Genomic DNA, 26,917 nt, shown 5'->3' with positions numbered 1-26,917 from the left:
GTCCCTCAGACTGCGTTAACATGATGTAAAGTTTAAAAATGAAAACTAGAGGGACTTCCAGCCAAGATGGAGGTCTAGACTGACATGCTCCGTCACCCTCCACAACTAAGAAGGAATACAACTACTGCAAAACCAGAAATAATCAGAAGTTCCAGAAAATAAAGCTACATGGAAATCCAATGTATGAAGTTATAAAAAAGTGGTGCTCGTCTGGACGGGTAGGAGGGACAAAGTTGGAGCAGAGAGCTCAAGCTGTGCTGGTGGTGGCAGCTGTGGCAACAGTGGCAGAACAGCGGTAAGCACAGACAACATATTTAAGGGGAGGCAAGAAGCACCTGGGGAGCACCCCCAGCTGCAGGCCAGACCCATCAGCTTGCAATTCCAACACCAGGGAAGGCAGACTCCTATTGCTTTGGACTGTGAAGGCAGGAGGGGGTGGGGATGGAGGAGGAAGCTCAGTGTGGTGAGAAGGGTCCCCCAGTAGTGACAAGTGCACGGGGCTCTGCCCCCTATAGCGTAGGAGGTGTGAAAGCCTCACCCAGGAAGCAAAGGTAAACACAAAACTGTCAGGATAGCACAGATCATGATAGAAATCCCGGTGACACAGCTGACCAGACAGCAAATATCTAATCTAACAGATCAGCAGATAGGAAATCTTTCTGAGGCATAGTTCAGAGCTTTGGTTATACAAATGCTTATAGACTTAACAGAAGATCTTAAACAAGACGGGAAAAGTATGTAGGCTAGTCCTGCTGAAATGAACAAAAACACATATGAAACAAGTGGTGAGGGAGAGAAAACCAGGGATCAAATCAACAAATCGGAACACAGGGAAGGAACAAACAGTCAGCCAGTACAGAAAGAGGAAATAAAAAGTGAGGAAAATGAGGAGAGGCTCAGAAACTTATCAGACAGCTACAAGTGGTTCAACATCCAAATCATAGGGTTTCCAGAAGGTGAAGAAGAAGATCTAGAAATTGAAAAACTATGTGAAAAAACAATGAAGCAGAACTTCCCTAACATGGGGAAGGAAATAGACTTACAGGTCCAGGAAGCACAGAGAGTTCCAAATAAAATGGACCCAGGGAGAACCACACCAAGACGCATTATAATCAAAATGTCAAAAATTAAGGATAAAGAGAGAATCTTAAAAGCAGCAAAAGAGAAGAAAAGAATTATGTACAAAGGGGTTCCAATAAGACTCTCAGCTGATTTCTTAAAATAAACTCTGCAGGCAAGAAGGGACTGGCAAGAAATATTCAAAGTAATGAAAAGCAAAAACCTACAGCCACTATTACTCTATCCAGCGAAGCTGTCATTCAGAATAGAAGGACAGAGAAAGTGTTTCCAGGACAAAGTAAAACTGAAGGAGTTCATCAGATCCAAACTACTGTTATATGAGATGTTAAAGGGACTGGTTTAGAAGAAAGAGGATCAAAACTATGAACATTAAAATGAAAACTGCATCACAACAACCAACAACAGAAGCTAGGGAATTGAAACAAAGGCAAACTAAGTAGGCAACGAGAGTAGGAAAAGAATTATAGGTATGGGGAACATTATGGGGGGAGGTTAGCAGGGAGGGGGAAGGGAGAAAGGGAGGGAGATGGTACAGGAATTAAGAAGCATAGTAGGAGGGAATGAAATAGATAGGAAGGATGTTGAGAAGAACTATATGCACAACTAATGGGCATGGACTAAGGTGGGGGGAAGAACTGGAGGGAAGGGGAGTCACTGGGTGGAGGGGAACAAAGGGAAAATAAATTGCATAATCAATAAAGCATATTTAAAAAGTGAAAACTAGAAAGAGTTAGAAGGAAATAGCACATGAATAGATGTCTGCACTCCTCTGTGTGCAGGCAGGTGAATGTCTGCGTTATTAATCCTCATGGTAGTGGAAGGGGGGTCATGGATACTGTTAGGAGAAACCTTCCTTCTCTATTTCTTTTGGTGGTCTAACTGGGCATCCAGTATTCTACTAACATGCATTTTTCTGTTCCTTCTCTGAACTGAGCAGGTTTAAAATTAATTCTAAATGTTCCTGGTCTCCTAAAGACAGTCCAGGATTTCTTTTTGGCGATGAATAAAACAATGACCACCTTGTCCCAGCTGTTCACAGCAGGGGGCTCCACAGTCCTTCCCAGCCCTCCTTGCCTTAAAGAAAGATCAGATTAAGAAAAAAAAAAATCAATGATAGTAATTCTTTTTTTTTTTTAAGTAGCCTTTAAACATTAATTTTTTCTTGTTTGGGTTTTGTTAAAGAATAATTCCAGATTCTCTTAAGTTCAGTCCTATTTTAAGATGATTTTTTGGAGTTCCACAACAAAGGAAGTAGGAGGAAGTAGCATGCATTGTGGTCCTTAAGGGTCCAGAGGCAGGCTCTTGTCTGTCCTAGGCAAAGCTGTGTGATTACCTGTGATCCAGACTAGGTCAGCTCTATTTTCAGACCTCAGTTTTCTCATTTATAAGTTGGAAAGGGGGACCTATGTATAATCTAATGGTCTTGCAATAATGCCTTTATTAGGTATTAGCACCAGAAGAGACTGCTCAAACCATTAATTTAAAAATAAATTCTGAAACAATCTATATAGATTAATTCTAAAATTTATAATGAGAAAAAAAGGTATAATTTAAATAGCCTTTTTATTCCTTGGCAATTTGTGATGAATGTTTGCAAACCTCGTGGGGAACATGTGGAATAGATTCAGCAAAACAGAGAAGGCTGACTGGGTCTATTTCTATAGTACTCTTCCATTTGCAGAATATTTTGTAGAAAGAAAATCCACTCCTTTGGTGGGGTTCCTGCTTCAAAGGAAGAGAAAAATATAAGCAGAAACTAAAGAACTCTGGAAGGAAAAACAAAGACCTGAAATGTTTTATGGCATGTATTCCTCTTTCCATTCACAGTTATCATTCTTGACTGCAGATCTTTATTATGCTGTGTTTTTAAAGCTTATTCCCCTGCATTAAAGCACTTGCAACTCTAACTGTTGCCTGGCTGTCTATTGAGAAATGAACAGGTTATCCTGCAGATGCAGGTCTGGATAAAAAGTGGTTTCCTGATTGCAAGCCCGGAGAGACGGGACAGGACTACTTCCTGGCCTGCTCATGTGACTTAATAAAAAACAATCCACATTACCATCAAGCTTACAACTCATAAATTAGAACATAGTGTTGCACACTAGTCAGTAAATTTTGTTGCATGTTAAAACCCTCTCTGGTCCTCCTTTTTGGGTACCTGCTGTGTAAAATGGAAACAGGTGGTTAGAAGCTGGGCACTTCACTTGGACTATTTTGAACTGAGTCTTGGAAAATTGTTGTGGAAGAGAACAGCCTTTGTGTTTTTATTGCTGATTCTGGGAAAAAAGTGTGCACCGGAGTCACATTCATATCCTTAATTAATGTTGTATTTGATCTGCTAGAAGACTTGGCTTTTACTTAGCATCATGTTGCAGTTAAATTAAACTTAAGGGAGTCAAGTGATTTACACACCCATGGTCATGGAATAGAGTACAAGTTTTAACAATCACATATTCTGAGAACCGTTTAAAAATCCTTCCAACTGTAGTACCCCACACAACATACAAAAAGGCAAGAGTCACTGGCCATTAATGCCCATGCAAGGCTAAGCTCGGTAATTTATTTTGGTCAAGGAAAAGCTGCAATTTAGTTTTTTGAGCCCCTCAAATTAATTTTGTTAGTTTAAGCTTGTATCTTTAATTAGGAAGCAAAATAGTATAAGAGATAAAATATAACTTAATGAGTCCTACTAGAAATAATTTATTTTAACATTTCTATTTAGAATGTAAAAAATGAAACTGAAGGTTCTTATGACTTTGACAAAATTTAGCTTTAAATCTTAGCTCTAGAAATCTTCTTTCTCTCTCTATATATATCCCTCAGAGACCTAGTCTTTTCCCAGGATAATCAGCAACCCCTGAGGCAGCAAAGACAGTAGCTTGGACCTGACTAATGATCACAGGGTCTGGATATTGGCAGGCTAAAGATAGCATTTTGACGTAAGTTATGTTTCAGCTCCTACAGCTGGTTACTTCCCAGTGAAACTGGACAGAGGGAAGCCGGAACAGACTTCAGAAGTGTCCTCGAGACCTGAAAAAACGATTTATTACCCTTACCTCACCTTCAACCAATCAACTCCCAAATGCCCTAACCTACAGTATCTTATATTTGTCCTATATAATTTGTAACCTACACTACATTGGGGGGTTCAGGCTTTTAAGCATTAGTTTCCTGTTCTGCGTGGCACCATTAATAATAAAATCTTTCTCCACTGCAGTTCTCGGTGTTCAGTGTTTGGTTCTGCTAGCACTGGTGGACAAACTCTTTCTGTTTGGTAACAAAATCCTATAACAAAGTGGAAGAGTTTCTATCACTTCTGTACTTCTATAATGTTCTATTGCCTCATTTAGTTTTCTCTCCAAGACAGTGCTCACTTGAGGTCTAAAGGAGGCCCAAAAAGAAGTGTTAACTTTAAACTAGTTTTGAATTAAGTCATTGGAAATGAGATATCTGAATTAAAATATAATCAATATGCATTCTTCTTCTGTTGATGGAGCTGGGCTACGATCTTTCAGCTCATTCCTGTATTCCACAAATATTTACTGAGTTTATGGCTTGGGGATGAACAATATAGGGGACAGATGTGATGCATTTGTAATAATCCATAAAGCAGAGGTATTTATTTTCCCCAGCATTTCTTCTCATGGAAGGTCCTTAACAATTTGAGCATAGAGAGGTGGTGCTGGCTGAGGTTTCCTGATGAATATGACAAGTGAGGCATTCTAGCAGATATTTCTTTTCCAGGAACCACTAGGTTGCCTTGGGACACGATTAACCATGTCTAGGAGTTAAGAGAGAATTCAAACTTCATTTAATTTCAACTTACACTAACGTTCAAAACTCTGCAAATTTTACCATGTTATTTACATGAAACGAAACAAGCAAACATGTACAAATTACACTGGAATTTGGAAGCATTCTGGTATTTCCTCTTTATGCAGGGACCCACTATTGTGTGTCTGTCACAGCATCATTTCCCAGGAGGCACTCCCTCCTGCCCCATCCTCACAAGGAAGCATGTGGTTGACCAAGGGGAAAGAAAGGAGTTTTGAGGACTTCAGTACAAAGACAGCCTCTGAGAGGTGGTCATGAGAGCTGCTCTATTTTTAGAGACCAAATATACTGACTTGTTCAGATCACACTATATGTCAGAGACAGAATTAGAATGAGAATTGTAAAGTCAGATCGACATTCACTTCACGCTGAGTCTTATTTGAAGAGATCTGAGATGTCATTAAACATGTTCAATTGAGGATAAAATTTTTCCTTTTTTGGAAAAATAATGTATTAGGTCAGAGAAGGAAAACTCTGATTCCAAAAAACCTCCGCTGCCTTGCGGCATACCTCTTCAGGGGAAAGGCTAAGGGAGTAAACCCCGACAGAAAATCCGGAGCCGGAGTCCCTAAGGCGGTTTGACGTTGTAGTCAACACCGGCAACTCCTGCGGCGCACCTGAAGCCAAGCTGTATTGACTCCGTCTTTCCCTTGGACCCTTCAGCTGCGAAGAGAGGGGGGGTCTGCTGCATGGGCAACAGCGGATCCTCCATATCACCCTGCCCAGGCTCTGTAGCTTCAGCTTCACTGGAGAGGACACTCCAGCGTCATCGCAAGATGTCGATTCAACACGGGAGGAGACAGATACCGTGTCACTCCCGAGTCGGACTGCACAGCCATTCTCGGCGGTGCAGATAGACTCTTAAGAAGCTACACCATCGTCTCTCGAGACGGACGGCTGCCAACGACGACGACGACGACGACGGAATGTATTAGGTCTTGTTGATTTTAGAACATATATTTAGTCACTGCATATATCCTAGCAGAGAGTCATAGTATTAACATAACCAGATAGGAGTTAACAAAAAAGAAGGGAGCTAGACCAGTTGAGCCTGACTGAGTGGAAATTATAGTTAATCAGGCTTAGGTCTGGATCTTACAGTTTCAGACACTGTACTATGAGGTAAGACGGTGACCATAAAAGAGAGGTCGCTAGCCTGGGAAAAAGACCAAAATAGACAAGGGGAGGACCCAACACAAGCCCATGAAGGGGAAGGAAAAGAGATTGGTTAGTTCGAAAGAAAGCCTAATCCTTCCCAAGCCCAAGGTAATGTAAGCAAAGCTTAACAAAGGTCCATCTCAGTAGCATGTATTCATTTGTGTGTTTGCCTATTTGTTCACACACTGTCTTTCCTTGCAACCATGTGGGTCCATGGGCAGGGCCCGAGCGCAGCTCTAAGCAACAGCAGGAGCACAACCAGGAACAGAAATAAGGTAGCCAAACGGGGGCAGAGATTGAGCTGGACTAAGCTTTGGCATGGACTGAACCGAACTACGAAAGCTTTGTATGCCCTGTTGATGCTGGGCCAAAGGCACAGAATGTCTGGAAACTGCTACTTATTCTGAGCTTAGGGAAGACAAAGCTGGACTTCTTCCACAGTGGGATGATGCAGAGCCACTTGGATGGTTGTGAATGAGACATTGAGCACCTGGGGAGGTCTTTTGATATTGCTCCAGTAAATCTTACCACTACACTTCATCCTCCCCATGTGATGGTCCCCGAAATGCTTTACTCATGACTTTGTGGAAGAATACCATTTCCACTGGCAACAATAATAAAATGATTTCTTTTGTAGCAATTACTACCCGCCTCAGGTAACTGGTATGAGCAATCTTTCATTCTCTCTTTATAGTAATCATGTATAACACTCCAGATTCATATTAATATCAAGTAGAATAAGAAACAATGGCATACCATGCACTTAATTGTTGTCATGTCAACAAAACTGCAAGTTCTCTTTGTGTTTAGATTTCCTTAAGTTAACATAATAGAAGAAAGCTTGTATTTCAAAGGTTCCTTTGATATTATGGATTCTAATTATTATGTGATCAATGGAATTTGGTGTGCCAAGAAGAAAATTGTGCGATGTCCTAACTTAAATTAGAGTAGGCCAGAAGGTGGAAAGAAGGAGCAAAAAGGGGTTAGTCAGTTAACAATTGTAGGCCAACTAACAACACTGCTCATATTCCAGAGTGTATGTTGAAATTTCTGATTAACTTCCAGGTGGCTATTTCCTGATTACTTAAAAGAATAGCCAGATATCATGAAACCCCAGGAATCTTTACTTCTTGTTTACACATGAACTTCCCAATCTGTTGTCCACAGCTAATCCACAAGAGCAAACAATTCTTTCTGTCTACTCTGTGCCTATCCCAGAACTATTCCTGCATCAGCTTCTCTCACGTCCTTTGTCTACAGCCAATGTAAATTCTTTCAGCATGTCTTGTATCTTTCTTCCCCCCACTTGGTATATAAAAACACTCAACAATTTTAAGACAGTGGACATGCTTGCCTTTTCCACCTGGCAGTGTTGTTAGTGGTTTAGACTTCACATTCCAGGATCTGGTATTTTTCTTTTTCTCTTCCTTTGTCTTTCTCAAATCAATCAATAAAAAATTAAAAAATTAAAAAATTAGGAAGTAAAAATACTTTCAGCTGTGGAAGTTAAAATTTTTGTTTCACTGGTGTAAGAAAAATATTTAATTCTAACTATTGACACACACATATCTTAAAGAAGGTTTTCCTTTCTTTTATTAATATTTTTGATATAAAGTTATCAAAGGGCAAAAACTCTCAGCACAGTGCAAACTAAGAAAACACACCTTAACATAAGTAAGGCTGTATATGACAAATTCACAGCTAACAACATACTCAACAGAGAAAAGCTAAAAGCATTTTCCTTAAGATCAGGAACAAGATAGAGATGTCCACTTTCACCTTTTATTCAATACAGTATTGGAAGTCCTAGCCACAACAACCAGACAAGAAAAAGAAATAAAAGGCATCCAAATTGGAAAGGAAGAAGTGACCCTGTCATTACTTGTAGATGATATGACACTATATATAGAGAACCTTCAAGATTCCACCAAAAAACTACTAGAACTGATATGTGAATTCAGTAAAGTAGCAGGGTACAAAAATAATATTCAGAAAGAGAAATTAAGAAAACAATCACATTTACAATTGCATCAAAAATACCTAGAAATAAATTTAACCAAGGCAGTAAAAGACTTGTACTCAGAAAATTACAAGACATTGAAGAAAGAAATTGTATATACAAATAAATGAAAACATATGTATTTTGTTCAATGACTAGGAAGAATTAACATCATTAAAATGTCCATACTACCCAGAACAATCTATATATTCAATGCGATCCCTATAAAAACACCAATGGCATTTTTCACAGAACTAGAACAAATAATCCAAAAATTTATATGGAACTACAAAGACCCCAAATAGCCTCAGCAATATTCAGAAAGAACAAAGTTAGAGGTATCATACTACCTGATATCAAACTATACTACAAGGTTATAGTAATTAAAATAGCATAGTACTGGCATAAAAACAGACACAAATCAACGGAGCAGAATACAGAGCCCAGGAATAAACCCATGCCTATATGATCAATTAATATATGACAAAAAAGGCCAGAACATACAATGGGATAAGCACAGTCTTATTTAATAAATGGTGTTGGGAAAACTAGACAGGTACATGCAAAAAATATTATATCATATACAAGAATAAACTAAAAATGTATTAAAGACTTAAATGTTATACTCAAAACCATAAAACTCGTAAAAGAAAATATAGGCAGTAAAATCTCAGACATTTCTCTTAGGAATGTTTTTTTCTGATATATCTTCTTGGGCAAGGGAAACAAACAAAAAAAACAAATGTTACTACATCAAATTAAAATTTTTTGCACAACAAAGGAAACCATCAACAAAATGAAAAGATGACTCACCGAATGGGAGAAGGTATTCACTGATGATACATATGACGAGAGGTTAATATCCAAAATTTATAAAGAACTCATATGCTATACAACGGAATATTCCTAAGCCATAAAAAAGAATGAAACCTTATCATATGTGACAACATGGATGGAACTAGAGGGTATGAAATAAGTAAGAGAAAGTAAATACCATATGATTTCACTTATATGTAGAATCTAAAGAACAAAACAAACAAACAAAACAGAAACAGACTCATGGATGCAGAGAACAAACTGATGGTCGCTAGATGGGAGGAGGGATGGAGGACTGGCTAAAAAGGTGAAGGGATCAAGAAGTACAAATTAGTAGTTACTGAATACTCATGGGATGTAGAGTACAGCATAGGGAATGTAATCTATAATATTGTAATAACTATGTATGATGCCAGGTGGGTACTTGAATTATCAAGGAGATCACTTCATAACTTATATAGTTGTCTAACTACTATGCTGTACACCTGAAACTAATATAAAGCAATATTGAATGTCAACTGTCATTGAAAAATGAAATTTAAAAAATTATCAAAGGGCAGCTGCATTACTTCTTAAACTCTATTTTAAAAACTTTATATTTCTTGATATTGTAAACACATTCTCATTGTGTACTGGGAGGAGAGAAGTACTCCATAATGTGTTACACAGTATTTAGTTTTCTCTGAGACAGTAGTAAAACATTCTGCTCTAAAGGAGGCCCTGTAGTAGCAGGTATCAGTATTTCATTTCTTTTTATGGCCAAATAATATTCCATTGTATGGACAGATCAGGTTTTGTTTCTCCATTGATCATATGATGAACATTTGCATTGCTTTTACTTTCTGGCTGTTTTGAATAATGCTGCTATGAACAGGCATTGTGTCTTTATCTGAGCTTTACAGAAAAATTAATTTAAATTTATATATATGTGAATGGTGAACTATGAATGGTAGAGAAAGCAAAAAAAGAAGTTATAAAAGTCCATTCATTTAATACATATTTTTGAACACTTACTGCTAAGCATTTTTTCAGGCACAATGGTAAACAATAATTCCATGTGAGCCGTCAACAATGGCATGTTAACCCATTCACGATGAAATTAAAAAATTTTGATTAGAGTTAGTTATTTATTAAACAAGTATTTAATGAGATGTTACTGTGTCAGGCGCTGAATGGAGAACAACTCAAAATCCTAGGAAATGACTTCTTATAAAATGCCCTGTCATTATGTTAATTATATTGTAATGAGGGTGGGAAAAAAACACCCCTAAAAAAACCCATAACCACACAAAAGTTACCTGCCCATTTCCATAACGATTTTTTGAGATATTAAGAAATATTTTCAGCATGGAAGCTATATTTTGAAACAGTATTTTTTTTCTACTTTTTCCTCTCTTAAATTAATTTTAAAAAGATAAAGTAAGAATATGCAAAATCTGAAGTTTTATGGGTCTTATTCTGAATAAAGTCTCAGCGGTGCTCCTATAGCGTCACCACGCTCAGCTGAAGCACATGGATGAGACAGAATTTATTTCACAGGGCAAGGGGTACTGAAGGGGACCAGTTTTCCCCCCATAAACTGCCTTCTGTGATGATTATTTTAAGCTTGCTATTAAGAAACAGAAGACTCAGAAAAAAGATCTATGCCTCTTTCCCCTTTCCAGCCTAAGATTCAGGTGAAAAAAACTGCTTCAGGAAGGGAACCATAGCATAATCATTAGACTAGAAGAGTCCAAGCAGGAGCCTGTTGATTAGGTCTCCCAATTTGCGACCCCCTTTAAATTTTATCTACAATATCACATATGCCCAATTTTGCCTCACTGTCTTTGGAATTTTCATGCTTTGTGAATTCCCCATGTCGACATAATAAAATTTTGATTTTCTGCTGTTAATCGATCTTTGCTTATTTGATTACTAGTCCAGCTAGAAGAACCTGGAAAGTGGGAGTAAACGTGTTTTTCTTTAGTCCCCACAGTATTTACTTCTTTCTAGCAATCATTCACTACTTTTAAATAGTCTCTGTTTCTCTGTGTTTTTTTCCCTCTTGGTATTAAATAGAAAGCCCGTGAAAGTAAGCAGATTCAAATGATCAGCGGTCTCCAAATTAACATCACTGAGGTGTTCAGGTTAAAGTGTTACAAACCAGTTTCAAAGGGAGCCTCAATTAAAATGCATTTAAAATGCACAATTAAATGATTTTTCATATTCAGAGTCGTGCAACAACTTCCAAAATAATTTTTAGAATATTTTCATTACTTCAAAAAGAAACCTTTTACCCATAAAGCAGTTACTCCTCATCTGAACCTGCCCCTCCCCCCATGCCCTCCCCAACTCACCCACAGCACTATACAGCCCTAATCTGCTTTCTGTCACTGCACGTATATCTATTCTGGACATTTCATATAAATGGAACCATATAATATGTGGCCTTTTATGTCTGGCTTCTTTGTCTTAGCATAATGTTTTCAAATTTCATCCATGTTGCAGCATATGCCAGTATTTCATTCCTTTTTATAGCTAAATAATATTCCATTGTACAGGCATGCTGCATTTTGTTTTTATCAGTCAATGGGCATTTGGGTTGTTTTCACTTTTTAGCTATTATAAATAATGTTGCTATGAACAATTTGTCTTGAATTTTTTGTGTGGACATACCAGGAGGGGCCCAAGAAAAACTGGAATTATATTCTGGAGGGCAGACCCCTTGTAGTACAGGCTTTCCCCACTAGATAAGTGGTCTAGGAACCCATCTGTATTAGTGACCCAGCTGGCTTTGTTGTGAGAGGCTGTGAGAGACTTCAGTAAATTTTTTTGAATCCTCCTCCAAGGCATTTGCCCTTTTCATGATGGGTGATTTGAGAGTATACTTGCCCACAGTGCGCTGAATGTTCAGCAGTTTTTGACCAAATTCACATGACCTCCATGCCCACTCTCCCTATTCACCTGATCTTGCCCTGAGCAACTTGTTTCTTTTTGTTTGTTTCCCTAGATGAAAAGTCCTCAAAGGGAAAAATTTTGCTGATACAGAAGAGGTGAAACAAAAAAATGGCAGGAACACTAAAAGGCATTAAAATCAATGAGTTCAAAAACTGTTTTGAGTGGTGGAAAAAAACATCTTGATAGGTGTATTGCATCAAATAGAGTACTTGGAAGGTGACTGAAGTTTAAACATGTAAAATAAACACACAATTTTTATAAAGAAAACCTATTTGGGGGGATCCTTCCTCAGTACCTTTTTACTTTCTTGAACAATGAGGACCTCTATAGAAAAACAACTATCCTGGCTTTCATCTGCAAACTATGTTAACATATAAATTAGATGGACATTTTAATAATGATGAGCTATTTTGTAGCTACACTTTGAAGCTTAGCAATACAGGACACCCCTTTTAAGCTATTCACAAGCTGAACCCTTTGTTAATAGTAGTACTTAGTGGTTTTTTTAAAAGTAATTTATTTATTTGTTTGTTTGTTTTCAGAGAGGGGAAAGGAGAAAGAGAGGGAGAGAAACATCACTGTGTGGTCGCCTCTCACTTGTGCCCCTAACTGGGGACCTGACCTGCAACCTAGTCATGTGCCCTGACTGGGAATCGAACCAGCGACACTTGGGTACTTAGTGGTTTTTGATATGAGTTCCCTGGGTTTCTTGTGTTTCAAAGAGTTCAGTGAACATTTACAAGAACTGTAATACAAACCCTCATATACACAAATGTCTTAAATGCCATGCTGCAATTTGTGGAGAACCACCAATGTACTCATTTGTGCTGTTGTGTTCCTTAATTTCTTCAGACTTCTGATCATATCTGTACATGTGTATATTTTTCTTCCCCTTATATTTTATTATGGAAAAGTTTAAACATACAATACATTTGAAATGATTTTACAGTGAATGCTTGAATACCCACTATCTAGATTATGCCATTACCATTTTACTGTACTAACACATCTATCCACCTATCCATCTTATTTTTGATGCATTTCAAAGAAATTGCAGACACCAGTACACTTCTTCCTAAATACTTCAGCATGTAGCTCTTTATCTAGACATCAATATTTGTTCATTGTTTTTTTTAATGTATAATTTAGACCCAAAGAAACACAAATCTTAAGTGTATATTTGCTGAGTTTTGACACATGTGTGTATCTATGTAACCCAAACTATCAAGATACTAATGTGATATTTTGCTTCTTGCAGATGTGTTGTTTAGAAGGAAGGTTTAGATGACGCAGCACCTGTCCTGCAGTATAACCGTGAAGGGAGGATGCAGCGCCCTATGTCATAAAAGGGTGTCCCACAGGTGAGCCCAGGCTCTCCTCACACAGTGACTGTTACATCCTCACAAGTGAAAATGTGACACATTTCCATGGTAGATAGTATTTGTGTCTTTTAAAATGTGTCTTTTAGACTTCATGTTTATGTTAAGAACTTGAGTTGTTAGAGGCAATTAAGAATTCAACTTGGAAAAAAAATGTTACAGTTCTCTTTTTCGCATTTCTGCATAATTTAACTTAAAATGTTTCCTGTGATTACAAGGCAAACAATAACAGCAATGACAACAAAAACCCAGTTTTGCTACCATTTCTTACTACTCATTTACATAAACCAGAGTATTTCCATACATCCCCAGTCCAGCAGGAAAAAACTGGATGTTGAGCCTAGTGAAAGACTCAACTGCTATCTATGAACATTGAATTTCAGTTTAGTTTTATTCAAAATGACCACACAAAACTTATAATAGGTAAATGTGATCAATGTAACATCTAGATCACATTTAACTCCAATAAATTACCATTTTGGTATCATGTATTTATTCTAATAAAATTCCACTTTGACTTGGTATTTAATGTAAACTGCATTTGGTCCTGTGGCTACAAATTCTGGAAACTGGTTCTAGCTTTTCACCTGGGTGCTGTGGAGCCTGGTGTTTCTTGGGGCCAACTGAGGAGCTACACAGGAGCTCAAGAGAGGCTAAGAGCCACTAATTGGGCCCCTTACTGCCACTGACCCTTCTTCACTATTGTCACCCAACACAGAACATTGTTTGACAAAGGCTCTTACTTTTAAGAAATAGTGGAGAAGTATTGCTCTAATGCAGTAAGATATATTCTTTTTTACCATGTATAGTTCAAGGGCTTGATTTTCTCAGCTTTCAGAATGAACCTAACAATATTTAGTTATTGGAAAATATCATCAGAAACCAGTGTGACATGCTGCAGGGACAAGGACTTGGAGCCCCATCTAGTCTCAGAGTCTTTTCTTCTATAGGAAGTCTGAGCATTTAATGTGGTGTCACATGGGAATCCAGGCGGATTTTCCACTTATGGTAGTAGTTTTTATGAAAGGTTTTAAAAATACATTTACACAGTGTAAGATAACAGAAAAAAAAAATTGATCTCTGCCTCTTGTTCCCGGCACACAGGTTTTGAAACCCTTTTTAATCTCCTAAGTAATGCACTAGGAGCATCTTTTGTTCTATTACTTGGTGTTTGACCCCAGTTTCTGACATGAAGATTCTAAATCCCTTGATCAGGTGGCTCTGGGTGGGTGCCTGAAGTGACCCAGGGCTGATCACTAACAGAACCAAGACATGATTTCAGTCCCACCCCCTCAGTCTCTAGGAAGGAGAGAGGGGGCTGGAAATGGAGTTAATGATGGATCATGTTTACAGGATAAACCTTCCATGAAAATTCCAAAAGTACAGGGTTTGGACAGTTTCCAGATTGGTGAATACATGCATGTACCTGAAGGGTAATGCAACCCCAACTCCTGTGCTCAGGAGCCCCACCTGCCCACCCAACCCAGGGCTCACCTATTTCTTCTTTTGGCTATTCATCTGTAGCCTTTGTCATATCTTTTAATAAACGGGTGAACATAAGTAAGAGTTTTCCTAAGTTCTGAGAGCTGCTCTAGCAAATAATTGAACCCCAAGGGGGAGGAGATCATGGGTACCACTGATTTGTAGCAAGTCGGAAAGGAGATGTGGGTTACCTGGGGACCTACTACTTGTAAGTGGCCTCTAAAGTGAGGGCAATCTCATGGGACTGAGCCCTTAACCTTTGGGTCTGACACTGTCTCCAAGTAGATAGTATCAGAATTGAGTTAAATTGTAGGACAATCAGCTGGTATCATAGAGAATAGCTTGCTGGAAAAAAACAATCTCCCTTCATATCTGGAGTCAGTGTTGTGAGTGTGGTAGTTGTGTAAGAGTAAAAGAGAGACACACAGGAGGAAAAGTGGAGGTTTCCTACTCACAAAGAAACACTGGAGTTAAGTAAAACCTCTCAAATATTCCTTCTCAGGAGGAGGGTTTCCAAAGGAGTGTAGAAGACATAGATAACAAGGTGCTGACCAGCCCACTCTGAGATATTTTATCTACCTACTTTGCCCTGCCACTAAATTTATTCTTATACCTAAAATTTTTTTTACTGTACTGTCCATAAACAGGAATACTTTCAACTCTGCAGACTGAGAAAATATAACTGAAAATAAATTCGGCTAGAAATAAAGGTCAAAATGAGAGTTAAGAAGAGTGTGTATGTGTACTCAGGTGGTTGATTATATATTTAATGAGTTCAACAGTACATAGTAACATGCACATTTTAAATTTCTTTTATTTTAAAATGACCTACAAAAAAAACAAACAAATTTTGAAGTCAAAATTCCTTATTTGCTAATAATTTCTGGATTTTCCTGAAATCTTAGATTCAAGGAAGAGCTGTGAGCTCCAAGTCAGTGTTAGAGAAGGTGGTCACCAGGATTCCAGACAGATGGCAAAGGCAAGCAAGGGACATGGCAGAAAATCACTTCACCTTTCTTATTGCTCTTTTTTTCTGAGTAGTCTCTACTTTTGAGAGTATTGTAAAATCAATTATTCACATGGATATACATACAGTAGTCCCTCTCTATATCGTGGTTCACTTATCGCGGCCTCACTGTATCGCAGGATTTTTAAAAATATTATATTTAATTATTTATCGCGGATTTTTCTCTATATTGTGGGATTTTGCAGTGCTGTATTCATGTGTAGTTAAGGTACGTAGGTTTAAGAGTGTAGAATATGTTTAAGAACATAAGTACTGTTTATAAAAGTGTGGAAAAGGTTAATAATGGAGTGGGAAAGGTTAATAAGGGACTGGGAATGGTTTATAAGTGTGTGGGAAGGGTTTATAAAGCCTTAAAAATATATAAATGTTAAAATAAATGTAAGGTTCCTACTTCGCGGATTTTCACCTACCGTGTGTGTGGGGGGTGTGTCTAGAACGTAATACCCTCAATCAGTGAAGGAATACCGTACTCCTAGAGACTCTTATCATGCAAACACATTGGTACAAAGCATAAGAACCTACACTCTTAGCTGTAAAATTAGACATTAAGCAAAGTCTAATTTTATAAACCTGTTCTACAGATCCAATTTTCTCTCTCCCAAAATAGCAGTTTCCATGGCTACATAATCATTTATTATTAGGAATTAGAGGAAATGCATTTTTTGGGATAATGCAGTAGAGGTTGTTTTTAAGGTTCACAGTGTGAAGTGGGGAACTGTATCAAATAAAAACTCTGGTCATTTGCACAGCTTGCTTGATGCTTCAGAGACACTCATTTTTACCAAAAGTACAATACTGCAAGCTCAGCTATAGTGCTCGTTCCACTACTCTTCTAGCGATGTCAGTCTTGGCATTGGGCAGTGCAGTCCAGCTGCCCTGGCCTAGCATAGCCTCTGGTCAGGGCCACGGAAGTGGCCACTGACTGGGTCAGTGGGGCAGTATGATGGGGTGGGAAATAAGGCTTGATGGGGACAGGCTGCCTGGTTGTTAGCAAAACCAATCTTCCCTGTTTCCTCTGGTATCAGGCCTGTAGATTACAGAGTGCACTTGCCAGTCTGGAGCAAGGGACGAGAAGAGCAGACAGGGAAGGTGAAGTCAGATGCTTAGACAGCAGGAGCAGAAGAGCTGGTTCCACAGTGCCTCTGACTCGCTAGCGGCTTCTGAGAGACTCAGAACAAAATTTCCTTTTCTTGAAGTGACCTGAGCAAGTTCCCAGTCCTTGCATGCTGAATAGCATAACATAGATCTTAAGAGCCTTTTCATTTGTATAGCACAGGCACTTTATAACCTGGGAGCTCCCATTCATGAGTGTATGTGTTGGCAGGCTTGGGCAGTGGCAGGTGTCTGTGGCTGGCTGAGTGTGAAGAAGCAGGTCTTATACATAAATGCATGTTTCGACTTTCATCTGTAGTTGACAAGAGGATCCCTGGCTCCATGAGTGGACTGCCCCACTGGCCAATCTGGACCATTGTTCCATTACTTTTCCTGTACTGATTCTTTCTCCCCTGTAATTTTTCTCTCTTTAGATTCAGATATAATTTATGTAATATAATTTCATATAACATAAAGTTCACCATTTTGAAGTATACAATTCAGTATTTTTTAGTATATTCATAACTTTGTGCCACCATCACTACTATCCAATTCCAGGACATTCTCATTATCCACCAAAGAAACCCTGAACTGTTACTAGTCACTCTCAATTTCTCTTACTTTGAAACTCCTGACAGCCACTAATCTATTCTCTGGATATATCTATCTCTGTTCCGGACAATAATATTCATTGTGTCATGTATCCCATTTTGCTTATCCATTCATCATTTGATGAACATTTGGTTTTATTGCACTTTTGGGGTATTAAGAATAATGTTTCTGTGAACATTGGCACGTAAGTTTTTGTGTGGATAAGTTTTAAATTCTCTTGGGTACATATCCAGGATTTGAGATGCTGGGTACCTTTGTGTTTTTTTTTTAGCTTTTGAGGACCGTGAGACTTCCCTAGGTTACTCATTGGCAGCTTAGCTGTAACAGAATTTCAGCATCACTGAGAAGCATCATTTCCCTAAAATATCCCCAGGGTTCTTGCCATGAAAGAAGTTACTTTAACAGGGTTTAGAATTACTCCTTTCATAGTAAGTATTAAGGTTCAAAAATCAATACTGTTGAGCAAGGCATTTGAGTGCCACCCGGAGCTTTCCCCAACTCCTACACCCAAATATAAACCAGCCTGGTTCTTGTGGACTGAATGATCCATCCAGCTGTGAAATGAAATAAATGTACCTATTAAATTACATAAAAGTAACACAAATGTGAACTTAAGGGCATGGCCAATATAAAAAGGCAAGTTTTGAAGAAACTGCTAAGCATGGCAAGAAATGAGAAATTTTAAATACTTTTTTGGTTAATAAAAAATTGTAATTAGTAAATAGTTTCTTTAGCATATGCAGTGGAAGCTCATTAAAGCTCTCAGTGGTCATTCAGGGTGTGTGGAGCAGGTCTGTGCTGCATCCTTGTGTTTTACTATGCCCTTTGGAGCTGAAGATACAGCTGCTGCTCATCAAATGCTCCCAGACTGGGGGTGAGGGTGGAGGTGTGATAAGTCAGTTCTTGGTTGTGATAAGGTGGTTAAGTAAGTCTTATTAACACCACCAGTCCTCCCCCATCTCATCCCAGAGACCCCTTTTCTTCTTCTGGAGAACTCCCTTTCTCCATTCACTTATTATATGTGATTTGAGGCCCTTTCTACTAAAACCAACTTCTGAGGACTGAACTTCCTGGGTCCAGGACCCTCCTCTCTCTGAACTTGCTCTAGTGTGTTCAGTCATTTCCAAGGCTTTGTATACCATCAGAGGGCTGGTAACTTGCACACCTGTATCATCAGTCTCACTGTGAGTCCCAGGTTCCAATCAATTGTCTGCTTGAACTCGCCCCTTTGGCATCTCAAACTTAACTTCTCCAATGGGTGCTTAGTATCTTCCTCTATCTTCCCATAAAGAACATCTTCCAGGTTTCTTCATCTCAATAAATAGCTCTGTGATCCACTGCATTGTCATTCTTAATCCTCTCCTTTGCTGCCCTCACTGATTCACCACCTTACCCGAGGCACCCCACTGGGGTCTCTGCTTCCTTTGTTAATTCTCCATACAGGAGGCAGAGTGACCTTGACAACTTCATTCATGGAGCTGATGGGCACTTATTGCATTTGTAAGAAAATCTAAGTTCTTTGGTATGGCCTTCAGCACTTGGGAAAGTCAGGCCACAGCAACCTCTCTCACCAGTTCCTGTCAGTGCCTAGGACACACCCAGTGCCCCCTCCTTGGGCCCTTGCCATTGGCCCCTCTCAGTGCCAGTCACTAGGTGATGGTGCCTGATAGCCTACGGATGAGAAAGGGCTGAGGATGGCCACACAACTGCTTTCTGTTTGAAATCAGTATTTACAGCATAGCTCCATTAGTTGCTTTCAAATATTGTGAATTCCCAGGTTTTATGCTTATGGAATCTCTTCTACGTGTATGAATTTTTAGAGTTTATAGATTAAAAATGTAAAAGTGCTGATTTCTTGCTGCCCAAAGAGTCATATAAAACAACGAGTTAAGCAATTTTTGCTATCAGAACAGCAAATATTTCTAGAACTTTTTGATTAACATTTTCCTGAGGGAACATAATTCTCTAATAGTTATAGAATGAATCCAAAATACCAATGAATTTCAAGGAAAAACAATCAGCCAGCATCAGCACCAGAGTCTTTTCCTCATTTCTTATTTTTCTTCATTATATTTTTCACCAAATATTTACTTATTATATTAAGTACCATTTACTTTCAAGGTCCTAATTTACTTCTGTGTATCACATTACTTTGAGTAAGAGCTTGCACTTGATTGCAGATTTTGATATTGTAATTTGGGGTCTCTACTACAAAATTAAAATATAATAATGAATATATAATTACATTATAATTTACAGATATGCCTGTAAGCTATATAAGCAAAAATGAATAGAACTTAAAACAATGATCAGGATAAAATGAATACAACATGCCTCTGATTCTTCCCTGAAACAGTGATTTCTATTGGATTTTCAATTTTCCATCTACTAAACATGCCTCATTTTAAAAGTTGATTTCTGTAGTGAGATGATAATTATTTGTTCCATGTATTCAAGAGACGTCAGTAAACCTGAAAGCTCAGTACAAGTGTGCATGTGATCTTGCAATCCTATTTTCAAAGAGGACCTGGCTCAGAGCAAACTTACTATTGTGCACAGTCGATCAGCTGGTATTCGTTTGACCTCTCAAAGCATGCCTTCACTCCTTCATCATCCCAAAGTTTCTTCACATGATCAAAGAATTCCTAAAATTTGAAAAAGTTGCAAATAAGAGGATGCATGTGTTATAATCCTTCAAAAGCTTAAAGTAAAAAGAAAGTTTGCAGGTAGCACATGAATTATTTTCTTCGTAGAAGTCCACACAGAGTAAAATGCTGATCTTGCACTCTGTGTAATGCAAAAGGATGCATATGTGTTATCATCATGCAAATTAACCTGTCAAAAACTTCTTTATAGTTCCAGAAAGTTCCCCAAAATGAAAATTGCAAGACAAAAATTAATGACATTCATTAACATACAACTAACAATTTTAAAATTCTTAGTATTCAATAACTTTAGTGGAACTGCCACTTCAGCAATGAAAAAACATGCCTATTTTAATGGTAAGTTCTGTTTTAGCCGCTGTAAATTTTTAATGTGAGCAATGATTATGAATAAACATAGTTGAGAAGGTGGATTAAATTTGGCCCAGAAGCATTAGATACTTAAGAAAGAGACCTTTAAAATCACACACTTTAGGGATAGTAATGTATTGTTTTTTGGTATTAACAAAAAAAAGCAACAACTGTGAGTTAAGTGTAAACTGTGATTGTTGGTTCACTCAAACGTGTGCAAGCACAGCGCTCAATTTCATCCATCATAATAAGGAACGTTCTTCGAAGCAAAAACTTTCCTTATCGTAAAGTGAAAGGTGGCTTTAGGAATTCATATTGCCAATTTTACTCAAACTAACTTAGCACTGTTATGAAAGCAAAGGACTATATATTAGTTACTAAATATAAATTTCACTTGTCATGACATTTATATCTCTTTCCACATCAGTCACTTGTCCCTCATGGCAACCCTAGGAAGCACTCATTCCATCTTTGCTCTGCATGGAAGTGTCTGGGACTATGTGGCCAGGAAGCAGCTGAGGTCTTTATGTTAATCACAGCTACTACACTTCCTAAGGATCAGCAGAGAGTCTTTGGAAGAAAAAAATTAAGAGTTGATATTTTTCTAAGAGATTTATAATTCAATACAAGGGTGAATCCAAGTACTGTGGAACCTGGTGCTTATACAATTGGGGCAATCTTTGAAAAAAGAAAAATTAGACATAACATCTTGGAAGGGAGAGTAGGAGTGAGAAGCCCCAAGCTTAAGCTTTATTAGGTTCCAGTACATCTAACTCTGACTTCCCAGTATTAGGAACAGCCTTTAAAGCTATGCCACATGTCTTTGTATCTATTGTCTGTTGGCCTGTTTGTTATCATTATCAACAAATCCAAAATATCCACAGTTGACAATGAATGGACAATCTCCACATGAAAGGGAGTAGCTGAACCCCTCAGTTTTTTTTTAAATATGTTTTATTGATTTTGCTGTTACAGTTGTCCCAATTTCCCTTCCCTCTGCTCCCCTCTACCCGGTGGCCCCCTTCCCTCCAGTTGTCTCCCTCTTTTGGTCCATGTCCATTGATTGTGCATATAGTTCTTCTCAAGCTCTTTCTGTCTATTCCATTTCTTCCTACTATGCTTCTTAATTCCTGTACCATCTCCCTCTCTCTCCCCCTTCCCCCTCACTGCTGACCCCCCCCCAGTATGTTTCCCATACCTATAGTTCTTTTCCCACTCTCGTTGCCTACTTAGTTTGCCTTTGTTTCAATTCCCTAGCTTCTGTTGTTGGTTGTTGTGATACAGTTTTCATTTTAATGTTCATAGTTTTGACCCTCTTTCTCCTAAACCAGTCCCTTTAACATCTCATATAATAGTGGTTTGGATCTGATGAACTCCTTCAGTTTTACTTTGTTCTGGAAGCACTTTCTCTGCCCTTCTATTCTGAATGACAGCTTGGCTGGATAGAGTAATAGTGGCTGTAGGTTTTTGCTTTTTATTACTTTGAATATTTCTTGCCAGTCCCTTCTTGCCTATAAAGTTTTCTTTGAGAAATCACCTGATAGCCTAATTGGGACCCCTTTGTACATGATTCTTTTCTTCTTTCTTGCTGTTTTTAAGATTCTCTATCTTTAATTTTTGACAATTTGATTATAATGTGTCTTGGAGTGGTTCTCCCTGTGTCCAGTTTTTCTAGAACTCTCTGTGCTTCCTGGACATGTAAGTCTATTTCCTTCCCCAAGTTCCAGAAGTTCTGCTTCATTATTTTTTCACATAATTTTTCAATTTCTAGTTCTTCTTCTTTGCCCTCTGGCAATCCTATAATCTGAATGTTCGGACTCTTATAGCTGTCCCAGAGGTTTCTGATCCTCTCCTCACTTTCCTTACTTTTTGTTTCCTCTTTCTGCACTGGTTGACTGTTTGTTCCCTCCCTATGTTCCAGTTTGTTGATTTGATCTCTGGATTTTATTTCCTCACCACTTGTATGTGTTTTCGTTTGTTTCAGTATGAGTGGCTTTCATTCCTTCCCTGTCTTGTTCCAGATTTTTTGTTAATTCTGTAAGCCACCTTATAGCTATAGCTTTGAACTGAGCCTCAGAAAGGTTTCCTATTTGTTTGTCTGTCAGGTTCCTCATCTACTGCCTGGTGAGCTGCGTCACCGGGATTTCAGTCGTTATCTGCTTCATTTTGACAGACTTGTGTTTTGCTTTGCTTCCTGGGCAGGTTGTACAGGGTGGAGCCCCATGTACTTGTCACTACCCAGTGACCAGCGGGGATCCCGACCTTTTTCGCCACAGTGTGGCACTTTGTGTGGGGGCGGGGGTCCAAGATGGATTCCTGTCGTTATTCTCTGCTGGGAGACCGGAATCCATCCCCTGCCCTCTGGGCCTCTCCATCCGAGGCAATGGGGGGGGGGGGGGCTACCTTTCCCAGGGTTGGGGTCGCGAGGTGTCGGGACTCGACTGCAGGCAGGATTGCTTCCCCTGCTGCTATTCCCGCTGCTACCACAGACAGCGCCGCCCGACCTTTCCATTCTGGTTCTGATTTTACCCCTCTTACCCATCTGGACAAGAACCGCTGGTTTATAACTTCATACATTGGGCTTCCATGTAGTTTTATTTTCTGGAATTTCTGGTTATCTTTTGTTTTGAGGTAGTCGTATTCCTTTCTAGTTGTAGAGGGAGACTGAGTGTGTCTATCTAAGCCTCCATCTTGGCCGGAAGTCCTAAACCCCTCAGCTTTTATTGTCTCCCTAGATTTTTGTTTCTTTTTGTGATCTCCCATTGCTACTCTTATCAGTCTAGTGGAGTTTGTAGGCTTCCTGAAAAAGAAAATTTCCTTCTAGGAACCATGTGAAGACACACACACACACACACACACACACACCCTGCATCGCAAGAGAAATACTCCATTCTGCTACTCTGGAGATGGTCGCACAGTGGTAACCTCCACGTCACGGTGTTATTTGGAGCTGAGCCTCCTTTCGCTCCCCTACTCTCAAACTCTAGTGCGGTGGGCCCTTTAGTAAAGTTCCTGACTGTCTTTAGTGTCAGAATCATTGTTTCTTTCACAGTCTAAGCTGAAGCCTTTGGGACAGAGTTATAGAAAAGTTCTTGACCAAGATTCAAGACACATGATTTGTGGGGTACATGTGGATAGTAGTAGTAAGGCAAGAACTGTCAGCACTGTGATCTTATTGTATTAAAAAAAATTTATGATGTGAGAGAAACACTGATTCTTCGGTTGACTCTCGCATGTGCCCCAACCTGCTAAACTCACAACCCAGGCATGTGCTCTGACAGGGACTGAACCAGCGACCTCTGCGGGTGGATGCCCGACCAACTGAGCCACATGGGTCAGGGTTGGGCACTGTGGTTTTAAAACAGGAAACACCAAAGCAATAACAATTTCTCTTTGCTTTAACTCTTACGTTGGTAAACAAAGATGTTGAACTAGAAGATACTGGGTCCCCAGGATTCTCTATGTCTGCTTTTTTTATGGGGTTCTAAAACTTCATGGAAAATTCCAGGGCTGTTGTTACTGTTGCTTCTTCAACATTTTATTATGGAAAACTTATAAAAGTAGAGAGAATGACTTCTCAGGACTCATTACTCAGCTTCCCTGTTTATCAACACTTGGCCAATTTTCTTTTACCTGTAGCTCATGCCCTTTTTCCCACCTTTATTATTTGGTAGCAAATCTCTTAGACTGCATCATTTTATTTCAACATTATTTCAAAAAGATAAAGGCTTTTAAGATCATAGCCACAATGCCACCATCTCAACTAAAAATACATAAACAAGAAATAATTCTGTAAAATCATTAAGTCAGTGCAGGTTTTTCAGCTACAATTAAAAATTTGTCCAGAGCCAGGCTAGAATTCTCATACATTTGCCATAACAACTGAGAAATAAATATGAAGAATAATGTTAGTATGCCTCAATTAGCAACTAAGAAGAAAATACCAAATAAAAATAATTTGTGGTGTGTACATATGTCTAAAAAAGGTGATTTACACTGAAATGTAATCAATTTTTGACATTTGTGAGTATATAGAAATTGAGATCATAAAAGGAAATCACTAAGTGACATTACTTACTTTTTTCTGTATTACTGAATATGAGACTCATCTTGGGATATTCATATAACAAATAAAACGCATGAATGTCTATGTTACTCTTATTCAAAAGAGTTTGAATTGTGTTATAGAAAAAAACAGAATTATATCAAATTTAAGCCTACTTTTTAAAAAGCAAAGCTTTAAATTTTACAGTATAATTTGGATTTTTAAATAAAAAATTTAAAAATGTACATGCTCTCTACATCTCCTTAATATATAAAGCATGCCCCAAACTAATTTAGAATTCTCAGATGAGAAACAATTTTTTTCTTTTGCTTTTAAATTCTTCATAAATGCTCTAAAACACAAATAAACCTATGATAAGACATAAAAGAATAAAAATTCTTGCATGGTATCTCTGTTAATATCATAAATAAAATAACTTTTTGCTTACATGACACTTGAGGTACATTTTTTATTTTTGAAATAAGAATCAAAAGCACATCTCACATCTCTTGAAATAAATGTTATCCAGTGGTTTGGAGTGAAAGCTCTAGCCACACACACAGGGTGGGCAGAACTGCTTTCACTTGGTGCCTTGTCTTGAGGCTGGTGGAAACTGTCACTGCATTGAGTATAAAAATGTTATTTTGTACGCTCATGGCACAATATTCTTTCTAGGATGACTTATGGATATTCTTCTAATTTTAGTGTCAGAAATACTTTTTTGCATCTCTCAAGCAATTGCTTTCTACATTTTATTATTAATTTTTAATATTATGGTCCCTGTGACTTTTCTACTCCGTCCACTGACATCACTGAATGGAGAAATCGCGTTTCAGGGTCAGTACTGGGATGGGTGTAAGGGCTTTGCCTTCTACTCTGGGTACTAAGTTCACTTCTGGTGCCACATAACTTACTCTCCTGTTCCTAGTTTCATTTCCTTGTATTCTCTGAAGCTGTTCGTTTCTGAATAAAAGAATTCTATTAATTTGTTTCATAAATTGTGAGTAGCACTACATCTTTTCTAGAGAAAATTGAAGCATAAATAAATGTTTAACATAACTTTTCATGGGAACACGGTGAATAATGCCCACTATTATAATCAAATGGACCTTAAAAATAAGCAGTTTCAGGTCAGTAGCCATTTAACTGAATTTCCTAAAACTCAAGTTTAGGTCTGATTCATTTAAAACACACCTACTCCATTTTGTCCCTTGGATAATAAAATTATATAATAGATTTCTTTTTTTTCTTCTTCAGATATCGGGTGGATATCAAGTTAAAAGTCTGTGTGTGATCTGTTATGCCTAGTAACACTACACACTTATGTCATTTATAATCTCTGTCCATTTTCAAATCTAATTTAATACAGTATGTCTAAAATTTTATTAAGGAGCAGCTTTCAGAACTGTGCTAAAAACAAACAAACAAAAAAACCCCAAAACAAAAAATGCAAAGACAAATGCAAATTTATAATGAACACAACCTTCCTCTATTTTTCCCCCTTAGGACACCTTACATTAACAATTCTTAGAATCATTTAAAACAGTGTTATGACCCCTGACCAGCAATGGTTCAGATTCAATTTCGGGCCAGGGCACATGCCTGGGTCACAGGCCAGCTTCCTGGTTGGGGTGCATGCAAGAGGCAACTGCCTGGTCCCCAACTGGGGCACAGGCAAGAGGCAGCTAATGGATGTTCCTCTCCTCTCTTTCTCCCTCCCTCCCCCTCTCTCTATAAATAAATAAATAAAATATTTAAAAACAGCTTTATGAGGTATATTTTACATACCATGAAATTCACCCATTTATACAGTCATGCCACCATCAAACACAACCAAGTTTTAGAACACCTCCATCACCTCCTCACCCTCCTTTGGAGCCAAGCCCTGCTCCTACCCCTGGTCCTAGAAACTGTTAATTTACTTCTGTCTCCATAATTTTGTCTTTTTTTACAAATGTCACATAAATAAAATCATATAGTCTTTTGTTTCTGGCTTCTTTAACTTAGCATATTTTGAGATTTGTTTATTTTGTGATGTATATTAGAAGTGTGTTCCTTTTTAAAAAATTTCACTTCATTTTATTGTGCTTCACAGATATTGCAGTTTTTTTTAATTGAAGGCAAGACTCTCCACCACCAAAAGGATTATGACTTGCTTTATTTCAATACTTGCTTTATTATAATGGTCTGGAACCAAACCAGGTATGCCTGTACTAAATTTGATGTAATCCTTCATTAATATCACTCTAAAGCATATAGCTTTTCCTAAGCCTCACCCACCAATAGAGTCAAATGATTAGTCAAAAGATTTTCAAGTCTTCCAAACTGGCACAAAGATACTAGTTTTATACAAGGCAGTGAAGGGGAAGTTAAAATTAACTACAGGAAATTCTTTTTTTGGACAAAGTTGAAAAGAAGTATGAATATATCAATATTGATTTA

At 38.2% G+C, this 26,917-nt stretch overlaps 1 protein-coding gene across 2 annotated transcripts in view; it reads right to left on the bottom strand.

Moving 5' to 3' along the window:
* Positions 1 to 26,917, bottom strand: part of GNAL (G protein subunit alpha L) — a 164,851-nt gene that overhangs the window by 27,528 nt on the left and 110,406 nt on the right. For both annotated transcript variants that reach the window (XM_090285824.1, XM_090285825.1), the window contains exon 5: positions 19,964 to 20,061. In XM_090285824.1, coding sequence (XP_090141950.1) covers positions 19,964 to 20,061 — 98 coding nt within the window. The remainder of the gene's footprint in view (positions 1 to 19,963; positions 20,062 to 26,917) is intronic.

The sequence above is a fragment of the Furipterus horrens genome, unplaced genomic scaffold (genome assembly GCF_987537825.1).
Source record: "Furipterus horrens unplaced genomic scaffold, mFurHor1.1.pri manual_scaffold_8, whole genome shotgun sequence".
NCBI lineage: Eukaryota > Metazoa > Chordata > Mammalia > Chiroptera > Furipteridae > Furipterus > Furipterus horrens.
Note: the sequence above shows the minus strand (reverse complement) of the source record. Positions and strands in the feature narration are given on the sequence as shown.